Below are 13575 nucleotides of genomic sequence, written 5' to 3'. Positions count from 1 at the left end.
AGTGTAACCCCTGGCGTTAGCGCGCGCAGACTGCACGAGGTGACGAAGAAGATCGCAATAGGATAACTTACCCCGAGGACGACGGTATCTTCTCCTTGAAATATTGGGATGAACTTATCTCTGCGGATAATTTCCGACTTGTTCAGGGGACGAAATCGACACAACACCTTGATATTGCATTCTGTGTTAGCATCTGCCATTGTAGGGGAAATAGTAGACGCGCTTCCAAAAGGTAACCAGGAATTTTAACTGAAGACAAAATATTCCCGGTGCAACCTTTTCCGCGTAGACCACCCGGACGCAGTCGGGAACCAACCGGCTTATACCCACACGCGAAGCGAGACTGACAACATTTGGAAGAATGAACTACGAGTTTTGGTGGGGCAGACTTCAGCCGAATTAATTAAAGAAAAACGTAAAGAAAGAAGCCGTTTGAGAGAGTTTTCGTTTTAAAAAAAATCCTCAAACCAGCTCGGGTCCAGTTGAGCGGCAGGGAAACAGATGGAGAGTTGTAAACGGTGAGTGTATTCCAAGCTGGTCCGGTCGGCAGTGGGCTGCTCACGGGCATGGCTCGCATCAACGTCATCCCGGTGACTCTCACTGGGGGCGGGGCGAGGAGCGACTCAAAATCCTCCCTCATCAGGACCACTGAGGACCGAGGAGCTGAGAGAGGACCCCCAACTCCGCTTCCTATTCCCGATGCCATCGCTGCCATCAAACATCATTACACGCGGGAAAAATTCACTTCTGACGTGATACGTTTATGTTGACAATGGCTATTAAACAGGGATTACGAGGGATTGATTAAAAGAGAGAATGTTGATGCAGTTAAAATAGTCTTCTTGTCCCTAGAGATTATGCAACAAAAACTCCGGATATGCCTGCCACATTTCCCAAATGACAACTCAATTTTCATTGTACCTTCCCTGCAAAGTAAATATTCTGGGGCCACATATAACATGATGCGACACTTTCGCAGGCAGAAAGTATCATACTTTGTTTGTAAAATAAGCTTAGTGGCATTTTTTAAATATTTGACAGTATTTTCAGGATTAGGTTTAAAAATAGTTTTTAAAACCAAAAATGTGTGCAATGGTACAAATAAAAAAAGAAACGTTGTAGAATACATTAGTAGTTAGTTTAAACACGTAACATACAGTTTAGGATACACTAATATTGTCTTTTACTGCAGTATCTGGAATAACCCATTTTTTTCCAACAGAGTGAATCATCGTCTTTTTCGACTGTCTTTGGCCCTTTGATTGAGTTTTCTGGTCGTACATTCAGCGCCACCACGCGACGACTTGCAATTTAACAAAAGACATTTAAAAAAAAGACAACATATTTTTGAGACGTAAAGAATATATGAATGCGACCGTAAATAGGAAATTAGCAAAATGAAAAAAACGATGTTAAACACAAGGGAAAGGAAAAGGTAAAATTGGTCAAACTTGGCGCATGCGTAAAGACGTTCAACTCTTTGGGAGTGCTTGATTTGTTGGTCTCGATATGCCGTTGGGCCCTTCCCCCTTGGCGTAGCAAACACCTCACCGTCCGTTCGCCTGCTCGTTCATGAAACCCAGCGTACACGCTGTCAAATCAAGCTGGAAAAGCCAACACATCAGCCGGCTGAGAGAGACTGCTGGATCGTCTACCGTTAGCCTATGTTACAATTTCGTTTGGTTTAATCGATTATTTTCACGTTTTAAGAACTGATATTATAGTCGTGGTTAATTAGATCTTTGCCCCTCGCTGAAAATGGCTGATCCCAAATACGCCAACTTGCCAGGAATTGTAAGTGGCTAATGTTAGCAGACAGCCTAGCTACAATGCTACTAGCCGATGGTAGCAGCAAGATGTGACAGCTAAGCTAGCTAACGTCCCACGCCTTATTGTTCGCAACTGCTAAACAAATACCGTTAGAAATTGTAGATTCTCAATAGCAAAATGTTCAGTTCGTCTTCTTGTGATATAAGCCAACATGTAGCGACGGCTAGCTAATATGTGTTGTTGAACGGGCCGGGGCGTTGGCCAGACTAAGGACAATAAACGGGACGTCTGATAGTTTGACACACTCCTTACTTGATTGTTTTATTAGGCCTTCAATGAGCCGGATGTTTACGAGACCGGTGACCTTCCAGAAGATGACCAGGCTCAGTTTGAGTCGGTAAGTTGGGACGTTTTTGAGCCGGCTGGATTTGTTTTTCCATATACGGACTGTTCGTTTAGCTTCACATTAACTTAATATAACTAACGTTAGCAAACAAGGGTTAATACTTGTAATAACGGAGGACGCATTTACTCTTTGCGATACGTGCGCAACAACAAGAAATGACTTAACGATCACCGCCACCTTCACGGGAAAGCACTGATTGTACCTCAGCTTGAAACGGTGTCCCTGCATGTGTGCTGTATACTATGAGCAGTGCTTTTTACATAAAGAGAAGTAAGTAAGGGAAGTTCATTTAGAGTAGATTTTAAAAGCCCCAAAGCATCGTCATCTTTTGAAATGTATACTGATCAACATGAAAGTGTCTTTTGATTCTTTGAAACGTCTGTCCTCCCTGTCAACTTGTAACATTAACCAGAGTTCCGGGTGTTGATGCTAAAGTAAAGACCTCTTCTGTTGTTTCCACATTCGCTCTCCTCAATCCCTTGCCCTTGTTTTGACCCCCCCCCCCCCCCCCTCCTGGGACCCTAGTTTGTACAAGTAAGACTGGCTCCATTTGACCCTCAGTGAGCTTAACGTTATGCTTTTAATGCATGGGTTTCTAATCTCATGTCCACTTTTTTCTACCTCTGATTGTGGTGAATTTAGAAATGGATCGTTTGAGTGACGTTTTTTATTCCCTGTAAATCATAAATTTCTTGATTTATGATTGTTTTGAATGGCAAGGAATATCTTCTTTTCCTCCCACTTGTTTTGCTAAAGTAGAACTATTTCAAATGGTCTTCAGCACTGCAACCCTTAAATAAGAAAAGTGTTTGAGATATTTCCTTTTGTCCTTATGCTCTGACTAAGCACACTATTTTGACTAACTGGATGTTCTAAAGGCCCTTACAGGCCGCAATAACCACTTGAAGGTCAGGTTTAGGTAAAAATGGCTATACATTACTGTTAAGTTTTCAAAGGTTTTAGTATTATTTTGGGTGTATGCCTATTACTTTATTAAAAGTTGTTTTGACCTGTCTATTCTATATCATTACAATTAGGGATGCATTGATATCCATTGACCTTACAAACTTCACAAATTTGGGCCCTGATTCCTGATCCTGTTCAACCTTTGACGCAGACTTCGTTGGTGACCAATGTCCTAAATCTGGATGTTTCTCTTGATGTCTACCTCCGTCCTGATGGCCAAAGATAATTGCATTTGTCTGCGATAGACCAAAGTTTCTCTGTGTATAGAGGCCTTAACTTGTAAATACTTCATTAGCATCATATGTTCAGCCTCGTCAATGAATTTAAGATGAACAGCAGGATAATAACCCACCCTGATGAGTTATTATAGATTCCAAAGTCCAATATGGGTGGGAGGGTTTTCTTGACTTTTTGATTCTTATTCCACCTTAAACCACCTCTCATTCCGCCTCATGGATTGTTTTTAAAACACCAACCCGCTGCATTCACAGCATAATATCCTGAGACCCGCAGTGCTCTTCGTGAGCGCACACGGTCGCATTGCATTCTCAAGTTTGAGGACTAGCTTACCCTGAATCGGGGAAGAAAGAAAGAGCTGCAGACCTCCGTAAGCAGTCCAAAGCGCGTGTCTTTGGGGGTTTTAGCAGCAGCAGCAGCTCTCCGAACACTGCTTTCTTTCTTATCTTTCCCCGACCAACTGTTCCCGTTGTGTGCATGCATGTGATAACCACATTAATCTGTGTTGTCTCTCTCTCTCTGTCCCCACCCACCCCCCCACCCCCCTCAACTTTTTTTTCTCTCCCTCTGCTGTTCCGTTACTCTCTCTAACTCTCTTTGGAAACCCAAGGAGCTGGTAAGAGCCTGACTAACTCTCCTCCCCACCCTCCCCCTTCTTCCTCACCCCTTCATCTGCTTAACTGTCTTGTCTGTGTTTGTTTTGGGGGGTTTTCTTCCCAAATCTGTAAGTGTGGCCGGACTCGTGTCATCTTGCTGTACGTGTCCGTGGTGTTTTAATCCTACCTCAGCCTCTTGCTCATCATAACTGATCACGAGGACGTTCTGATCAAAGGATGCATGTTTTGTCCTCCCCAGAATCACTAATCAAACTGTAATTTAGAAAAGAAAGTGTTCATGTTGTCCAACTTAACATTCACGTAACAATGATTTTACCATGGTAGACTTCTACTAAATGAACCTATATCAAACCTATATTGAATTTAAGAATCTCCTGTAGCTGTCATGCATATAATGTTGCACATTCATCTCTCGCCTGCTGGTACTCTACATTTATTTGTAATAATCTGACTCTGGGCCGCCCAAATTTATGGCTGTGAAGCTATTGCAGATTGTCATGATTCATTTCTACAATGGCTTTTATTTTCTCTGTGTGTGTAACTTTTTGTAGATCATTGTACGGTCGTTGACTTAAGCACATCAATCATCTTTAAATCATATTTAGGGGCAAAAATCAAACATCACATATTTGAAGTCTACCTTGGGCTTCGATGCTCTTGGCTCACTGAGCAACGGCTCTTTTTTTTTTTGTCTAGCATGCCATTTTAAAGATTCCGTTAATGTCCACCTGACTACCTTATTTTCTGGTATTTCAATGACAGGAGGAGCTCTGCAGCGACAGCGTGGAGAGGATTGTGGTCAACCCCAACGCCGCCTTTGACAAGTTCAAAGACAAGCATGTCAACACCAAGGGGCTTGGTCAGTTCACAGGGGATTATAAATCCCTCTTCTATTCATTTAAGTACCTTTTAATGGTGAAACAAAGATAACATGAACTTCAGAATATATATATATATCATTTAACTGGTCAGTAACTACATTGATTCATACAAGGGTGTTTCTGTTAATTAGCCTTTCCCATTGGTATTAATAAGGTGAACAATGTAGTAGAAAACTGCTTTCTGTAGAAAGCTATTGAGTTCATTAACAAAACAATATGCATTCTCCAAAATGGCCCTACATTTTAATCAACAATATCAATTTTTTTGAAAATCAAAAGAATGGTCACCTTTTTTCATCAGCTTGCTTTCTGATATTGTGTCTGGTGTCCTCAGTCAAATTTTGTGACCAGTAATGAGGATAAATACTAAGTATACAAAACAAAGTTACCATGTATGTGCTTCATACAACCAGCCAACGACCCATTTGTCTCCTTTTCACAGACTTCTCAGACACAATCAGCAGAAGCCGAAGAGTGGGCTATGAGTCGGGAGAATTTGAAATCGTGAGTACCTTCTAATCAGCGGCAATGCATGACTTCGCTTTTCATTTTTTTCTTTTCTTTAAACACGTTCCACTTTAGGGAAACGACGGCGTAAGGACTATTAGTCTCTATAAGTCCGTTCTCTCTGTGTGAGACTTTGTTTGCTGCCCTTAACGTTCACGATGCTCTCTCATCTTGCCTCAGCTTGGAGAGGGCTGTGGAGTGAAGGAGACGCCGCAGCAGAAGTACCAGCGCTTGGTGAACGAGATCCAGGAACTCACCCAGGAGGTGGATGCCATCCAGGTGAGCGCACAGCGAGACACACCCATGGGCCTCGAGGACACGTCTCCCTTCTCACCTGGTTACTCGGCCTTTATCTAGCTGTCCACAAAGGGACTCTCGTCCGGTCGGCTCCTTGGTCACATCATCATGGGAGCTTTCACAGGTGGAAAATTTATGTCCACTGTTGCACTAGAGCTCTGAACTTTGTACGCAGTGTTCACTGAAGCCTTAATGTAACAGAATGCATTGATTAAAACACTTCCAAAGACTCCCTCAACCCCAAAACAAATTAAACCTTTGGTGTCATTAACTTGGATACCCACCCATTTGCTCCCATTGTCAGTTTGTGTGGTTTCAACAACTCCGTCACCGCTGTGTTGAACTTCCGGTCTTCCTTTGCTTCCAGTCTGCCACAAAGGAAACCAACGCAGAGGAGCGCCTGACCCCGGTGGTCCTCGCCCAGCACGCAGCGCAGCTCAAACAGCAGCTGGTTTCGGCCCATCTAGACTCGCTGCTGGGGCCACACGCACACATCAATCTGTCGGACCCAGACGGAGCGCTGGCCAGGTGAGCCGGGTGACAAGACCAGGAGGCACGAGGACAAATGTCTGGAATCTGAAACCTGGCGAGGAAGTAGGCAGGCAGTGGATGCAGGGAGGGATAAGAAAAAAATGGTTGCTTGAAGATGTAGAGGGAGGCAACCGTAGATGGTGAGGGGGAGAAGAGCAGGATGATTGATTCCAATGAGCATCCTGTCACCCAGTTATACGCATGTACTGCCTATAAGTGGGTGACAGCATGCTCATTGGTGACAGCAGGGATCAGTCGGCCACATGTAAACGCCCCTGATCTGAAACATACAGTTGCCACATTTCAGGCACGATGGTGCAGCAACACATGGAGCTGATAATAATATTGACCGTTTAATCCTTTTGTGTCTCCTTCCCCTTCCCCCAGGCGTCTGCTCACCCAGCTGGAGTGTGCCAAGGGCGGCCGCGGCAGCGCCACCGGGGACAGCAAGCCGCCGGCCTCCGCTAAGGGCCCCGATGGAGTGGTGCTCTACGAGCTACACAGCCGACCAGAGCAGGAGAAATTCAATGAATCTGCCAAGGTGAAGTGTGGAGGAGCGGTGGAGGGGAGCAGAGTGTCGGTGATGGATGTACTCGTCAAGGGAGAAAATGCTCATCTGTTTTTTTGTTTTTCTCGCGAGAGGGATGTCAGAATGTTAAATGAACGGGACGAAAGGCTTCCCGCCTGTGTTTGGGTGTTTGTGCGCGTCTTCTCTGGGACGCTGTTGTCACTGCCAGCCGCGTGTTGCCTTGTCGTTTCCCTGTAGATGGCGGAACTGGAGAAGCGTCTAGCTGAGCTGGAGATGGCTGTTGGCTCCGGATCAGACAAGCAGGTACACGCCGACACGCACACACCCATATATTCCTCCCCCGTGCTGTTGTCATTCACATTCATTTTTGTTTATCTCGGTCTCTCTTTCACTCACAGCAGTAGAATTTTCATGCTCCCGCTGCTGTGTAACCATCAATTTACTGATTCTGGATTAGTCTTTCACTCGATTATGTAAATTACGGCTTCATTGCTTCTTATAATTAATTTTCCCTCTTCGTGTTTATGTTGCAGGGACCTTTGAGTGCTGGCGTACAAGGAGCCAGTTTGATGGTAAGAAGTCAACTACTTTTTTTTTTGGCAATGCACCAGGTGGAGTACATCCGTGTTTCTGATGTGCAGCCAGAGAACTGGGTCATACTTCAAAGATGATTGACATCAGTTTGTTTTTTGTTGTTGCCAGTAGCAAAAGCAGGAACACTGGGGTTGTCTTACCAATGCTTGTATTTACCGTGTGTGTGTGTGTGTGTGTGCGTGTGCGCGTGCGTGCGTGCGTGCTTGAAACAGGCCACCATAGAGCTCCTGCAGGCGAGGGTCAGCGCACTGGACTCAGCTACTCTGGATCAGGTGGAGGCCAGGCTGCAGGTAACCAATCAGCACACAGCACGGGCTAATGGTTTTATCATAAACATCAGTTGCCGTTTTACTGCATTCTGTGTTATATATCATGTTTCCCAGAGGAACTTTGTGTTTTAAAAGAAAGATGCTGTTTTGCTGTCTTAACGCAGACAGTTTTATAACACGCTTGGTGTCAAATATTTGTGTTCAGCACGGATGAGATGGTGCAACAACTAACCCGGCAAACCCGAAGCTTATTAAAAAGTATATACACATTGTGTGTTGTGTATCTAGCACATTTTTAAATATAAAATAAATTTAGACTTCAGCTGTGACATCATGCAATTGTTTTTCAGCATTTTATCAGCTCCATGTACTCCACGACAGAGAGTGAGCAGGGCTTTAAATACTGATAAGAATAGTACAATAATTGTATTGCTGCATTTGTAACTTTTGAAATATGTTGCGTTGCGCGTATTGACATGAATCCAATCGATGTCTTTTTTTTTTTGTATCAGTTTGCCTCAAACGATACACAAAAGAAAGAAAAAATCCAATTTGCTTCTCTCCAATTTAGAGTGTCCTCGGGAAGATGAATGAGATTGCTAAACACAAGGCAGCGATCGAGGACGCCGAGACACAAAACAAGGTTTGTAATTCCTGCACAGTTTAGTTTCAGTGCAGTAATTATCTCAGACGCTCTCACACAAAGTTACAAAGCACTTTGAGATGCAAAAACTGCAGCAACATTCCTCCAATCAGAAGAGTTGAGCTTTTTATCGGGAAGTCAAAAAATACATTTTTTTTTTCTTGCTAGTCAGAGGAAATTATATTTATTTGGAAAACGTTTTTTCTGGCACAGCCAAACCAGAGATGATCAGTTTTTTTTTATGAACGTTTAACTTCGCATTAGATAAAAAGTTGCGCGACGCCTAAACGGCCAGTAGAGGGCAGGGCATGTTTATTACATGTTCAATGACAAAATCATGCAAAGAGGTTCTATCTTTTTGTTATGTATGTATCTGAGGCTGTAATTATGATATCGTAACTATTACCATAACGAAATAAATGAAACTATAAAAGCTTCATGGGAAATTCTATCTGATAATCTCATTGGACAACCACAAACATGTCTTCAGCCATAAGTAAACTTTTAATGAAGGTAATTCTGCTTATTAGATGAATGTAGGGGTCATTTACAGTTCAAAAATTGGTGACATTGGGTGAACATTAACGTAATTGTAGCTGCTGGGGTTTATCTTGGTATTAAATGTGCTTGCATGTTTTCACCTGTCAGGTGTCGCAGCTCTATGACGTGGTGCAGAAGTGGGATTCCATGTCCACTTCTGTGCCTCAGGTGGTGCAGAGGCTCGTCGCCGTAAAGGAGTTGCATGAGCAAGGTAACCCACGGGAACGGAGACTGGTTTAAATCCCCTTTTAAATGTATTGTCTGCTTTGTTATGTGAGGGGAAAACAACCTTGCCTTGTGACACCTGTTGGAGTTCAAGCAGAGGATGTATGTAGGTCAGTGGGAGGGTGTAAAATATGCAGGGTGTGAACCCGGATCACGTTCCGATGCAGCCTCCATGCCGTGAAGTGAGGCCTGAATGATTTGCATTTGCAATGGGAATGTGAAACAAAAGGAGAAAAGTAAGCGAAAATGGGATTCAGACGGATAATGGAATTAGCCTAAACCATGGCATTCTATTATAACAAAGGGCAAAAGAAATCACTGGGAGGGAGTCTCAAAATGGTAATAGAATTAGCCTAATCTAGCAATACTGTTAAACACCCCCTCAGGGGGGAAGAGATGCATGATATTATACATCACATTATCATCTTTTTATTATTTAGCACATGAAAGCAGAACGTTGGCATAAATAGATTATATTGATAATTCATTTCTGGGCGCTGAAAGAGGTCGTTTATCATCCAGAACCACTCTGTAGCGATCGGTCACAGTCTGCAGCGAGGGTTCTTAGCTCGATGGGATTTAGCCGCACTGATGTTATTTTTCTCTCCGGATCGTTCATTACCAACGAAGGCAGACAAGTAAGAGACAATACTGTTTATGAATGACACTCACTTGAAAAGATTAGTCTCTGATTACATTTTATCTTCACTCACCTTCACTCGTGCAGAGGGCAAAGACGACATTGCAGGTTTTTTTTAACTATACTTTTGTAAATCAGGGAACAACTTTTTTTTTTTTGTCTAACTGGTTCTTTCTCACGCTTTATTTTTCCTCATTTTCCAAATTTCACTCGCTGCAACCTCACTGGCGTCTCGCAGCGATGCAATTTGGCCAGCTATTGACCCACCTGGACACCACTCAGCAGATGATCAACAACTCTCTGAAGGACAATAACACCCTGCTAACACAGGTATGAGGTCCACGAGTCATTGAACAGTTAGGAAAACGTGAATCAATTGGGCCCTTAAGAAGGCTGTTAGAAATACTCGCTTGTCTCAACGGCCAAATCTCTTTCTGTAGTCAATGAAAACTGCACCTTTTAAGGTAAAAACTGTAAAATACGTTAGTGTTTATCAATGCAGCTTTTCATAGCTAAATGTATTAATTTAGCAAAGTGCTGCTGCCCATAATGAGGTCTAGACCCCCCCCACTCAACCTGTGCTTTCACAGCTGAAGGTTAGTGGTTAGATGGACGAAGCGGCTCCTTTTTTATTTTATTTTTTTGATCGATGATGTGTTCTGAAGTGAGGTCTCGTTGGCCTCGTAGGCGGTTAATCGTACATACATCAGAGAGGTCCTTACAATGTCACAATTTTTAGAGCCCAGAAGGCTTTCTTTTGTCAAACAATAAAAATAAAATCATCCACACCGTGACAATTTGCTCCAGCTATAATATTTAGATAACCAGTAGGTATTTATTTTCATTCCCAGAGGATACGTTTTCAGTTTTTGTTAGCCTGACCAACTATATTCAATACATGGCATGATATAAAACTAAATGGTAGCAAATATTTACTTTTCAGAAGCTGGGACCAGTGAATGTTTTTGCCTAATGTGAAGTAAAATATATATATTTAAAAAATGTCTTTATTATTTATGAATTGACATCTTCCTGCACACCCCGTCTTCTCCCAAAGGTCCAACAGACAATGAAGGAAAATTTGGGGGCTGTAGAGGAGAACTTTGCTGCACTAGATCAGAGGATGAAGAAGCTCTCCAATTAAACGGTGGCAGACTTTGGACCGGTCCGGGAGACGAGTGTCGAACATGGACAAATGGGGAGCGGACCAGAGTAAACAGAGGAGGGATTTGGGTTTTTTAACTCTGTCCTTACTGGCCATCTCTCGCTCGCTCGCTCGCTCTATCCTTCTCTCTCTCTCTCCCGCGCTCCTATTCGCCTCTGCCTTTTTTCACAAAGTGGAATGTTAGAAAGATGGAATGACAAACAAAACAAAATGAGACTAAATGTTCTGGTCCAAACCTCCTTTCTCCTGCATCAAATTGACATCAACACATTTGTTCATTCTCTACCTGCCACTGATTGCAGTCCCCCGTTAAGTTCGAGTTTTAGACTGGATTGTTTTTATTAGTAGTATTAAACAGATAAGAAATTCCTCCATTCTTTTTGACCTTTATACTAAATATTCAAATTTGATCACAGTAATGTTGGGTTGATGGAGCGCACATTAAAGAGGTTGTAATCTGTGTAAAGACAATAAAATCAAGATCTATTGTCTTCTAGTGTTGTCGAGGGAGCACATCTGTGCGAGTGTGTGATGGCAAAGTCACGTAGGGAAAGCTTGTAAATATGCCTGTGTACCTTATTGTTTCTTCACGCTCAGTCACTTGTAACTATATTATTATGACTGAGACCAGAAACCACAGATAAACTTTTAATCTTCTTTGTCCTTGCCTACGAGTCAACTGTATTTACATCTGTAAAACGGATCAATAAAAAGTGAGATAAGCTTGCAAACATTTCATTTCATGAGATTAATTTTTTTTTCTATTTTTAAATGAACGCTTAATTGTTAAATGGGTGCCCACTTCATACTTATTTGGTTAAATAGCAAATACAAGGCGATTACTGTATCAGATGAATGTAGTGGATGATGCAAGGTTACGTGCTGACATTGAACAAGCCTCCAGCACAAAACCAGTTGCTGTTAAGACATAATTTGTATTGCCAAATAAAGCCATTAGTGATTTAAAGCACATTTCAGTGACACATTTGAAAATTTACCTTCATAAAATCCTTGTTTTTTATCTTAAAATAGATCCTAATACATGTGGTTTATTAATTATATGAAATCGTTATTCCTGTGTGTGACACTAGGTGGCAGCATAGCATCTATTAAAAAAAGGTTGAATACATTGTTCAGTTATTCAGCTTTAAAAGACACTACCAAATAAGAGTAAATTATTTAACATTTATATATTTTATCAAATTTGTAAGGATAATTTCTGTTACACTCAAATGTTAAATCACTAAACATCCAATTTGTTTTGGCTCTGGGAATCCCTAAACGGAGGAACTTGACGTTCTTGATAGTCAATTTTAGTTCATACATTGTCCACAAAGGAAAAACTACATAAAAAACAACTGAAAGCTCCAGATGTCAAATAACTCGTACGCTAGTCAGCTATTAAACGAAAGCCATAAACACCATACACTTCATTTTAAGAAACAGTCATTCAAAAAGTCTGAGGGATAAATGTTAGTTAACACAACCATACTCGTGATGAAATGAAGACACACAACAGGAGACACTTTAGAAATGTGACTTGATATGAAGCGTCCGGTATTATCCAATAAGTGGCTTTAATGTGTCAGGACTACCCGGACACTTTGTCACTTACAAAGTAAATTAAATCACACTGTGATTTTCTCTTGAGGTCAACCTCAAATCCATCTTGGCATTAGCAGCTTAACGAAACGCTTGATGTCAGGTGACGGTATTAGTGACAAAGCCACAGACAGGTAACATCCAGCAGGGCAAAGATCGGCTGGTTTCTGATGAGTCATCCTCACGCGGCGGCTCATGGGGGGTTAAGTCGCTGCAAGCCGCCACCGGTTTGCTACTGCCGATGAAGAACATGTAATCCAGAGGTCGCTTTCATCAGAAAAAAAAAAAAAAAACTCTGCCTTTGCTGCGTCTCATTGGCTGTATTGCATCTTCTGTTATGTTTCACAAACCCACTAACTGCTGAGGAGCTTTCAGTTCTTAGCCGAGCTCAACACTGGGCTGCTTGGACGGGACATATTGAGTGTGACTTGCAGGAAACAAGATCCGAAACTCCGACTTAGAAGGGCATAAGACCCCCCCCCACCCTCCTGATGAGCACGTTGACAGAGTGTGTACTGTATATCATGTTGTACTGCATTTGTCCTTCTATTTTGGGTGTTCGATTCGGTCAGACCGGCCCCCCAACTGTTGAGTCTCATTTGTGCACGATAACACATTGAACATTACCAAGTCAGCCCCAAAAATGCTGTTAACAATGAGTACTACCACTACACTTTAGACCGGGGCTCCCAGTGTGGCCCCCTAAAGTGAACAAGGACACAAGTAGGATGGAAAGGAAACACGTAACTGGTTAGAAGAAAAAAAAAATTACTTTAGATTTTCATAAATCCCAACAGAGATTCAAAGAAAGTCAAATCTCCGTCGTGAGCTGCGTGTGGGCGTTCCACACCACCCTTTCCTCCACTGAACAAAGTACATATTTAAGTCCAATGGCCACACGGACGGGGCCGTAGGGACAAATCTGTTTCTGCCGCTGATGTGTGGGGAAAACTAAAAGCGAAGGAAGAGCAGGATGCCTGGAGAGTGAGCCTCGCTGTCAGAAAACCCACCTGTTCCAACAGCCTTTTAAAGTGCGATGCCCTACAGACTCCTGCCTCAGCTTGTGGTTTTTGCCTTTGCCTTTTTTCTCATGTTTCATCTTTGACACGCATGTCGGAGCCGAGAAACGATGAAGTACAGGCACTGCTTACAGTTT

At 42.5% G+C, this 13575-nt stretch overlaps 2 protein-coding genes across 3 annotated transcripts in view; one reads left to right on the top strand and one right to left on the bottom strand.

The window, feature by feature from the left end:
* The window catches only part of kif5ab (kinesin family member 5A, b), a 45678-nt gene extending 45090 nt beyond the window's left edge, over window positions 1–588 (bottom strand). For both annotated transcript variants that reach the window (XM_040202843.2, XM_040202842.2), the window contains exon 1: window positions 72–588. In XM_040202843.2, the coding sequence (XP_040058777.2) occupies window positions 72–200 (129 nt within the window). In that variant the 5' untranslated portion in view covers window positions 201–588. The remainder of the gene's footprint in view (window positions 1–71) is intronic.
* Window positions 589–1501: 913 nt separating this feature from the next.
* dctn2 (dynactin 2 (p50)) lies at window positions 1502–11548 on the top strand. The gene is made up of 14 exons (XM_040204264.2): window positions 1502–1794; window positions 2099–2167; window positions 4759–4855; window positions 5320–5381; window positions 5565–5663; window positions 6049–6209; window positions 6600–6753; window positions 6979–7044; window positions 7275–7313; window positions 7548–7625; window positions 8176–8247; window positions 8896–8998; window positions 9891–9982; window positions 10710–11548. The coding sequence occupies exons 1-14, from the start codon at window positions 1759–1761 to the stop codon at window positions 10794–10796; spliced, it is 1215 nt and encodes a 404-aa protein (XP_040060198.1). The 5' UTR covers window positions 1502–1758; the 3' UTR covers window positions 10797–11548.
* The last annotated feature ends 2027 nt before the right edge of the window (window positions 11549–13575 follow it).

Source organism: Gasterosteus aculeatus, chromosome 17 (genome assembly GCF_964276395.1).
Source record: "Gasterosteus aculeatus chromosome 17, fGasAcu3.hap1.1, whole genome shotgun sequence".
Lineage (NCBI taxonomy): Eukaryota > Metazoa > Chordata > Actinopteri > Perciformes > Gasterosteidae > Gasterosteus > Gasterosteus aculeatus.
Note: the sequence above shows the minus strand (reverse complement) of the source record. Positions and strands in the feature narration are given on the sequence as shown.

Bases quoted from the DNA above. Each gene is read 5' to 3' on its own strand.
- dctn2 (XM_040204264.2), top strand. From the start codon at position 1,759: ATGGCTGATCCCAAATACGCCAACTTGCCAGGAATT. The intron at 1,795-2,098 runs GTAAGTGGCTAA...TTGTTTTATTAG, and splicing joins ACGCCAACTTGCCAGGAATT to GCCTTCAATGAGCCGGATGT. The intron at 5,664-6,048 runs GTGAGCGCACAG...CTTTGCTTCCAG, and splicing joins AGGAGGTGGATGCCATCCAG to TCTGCCACAAAGGAAACCAA.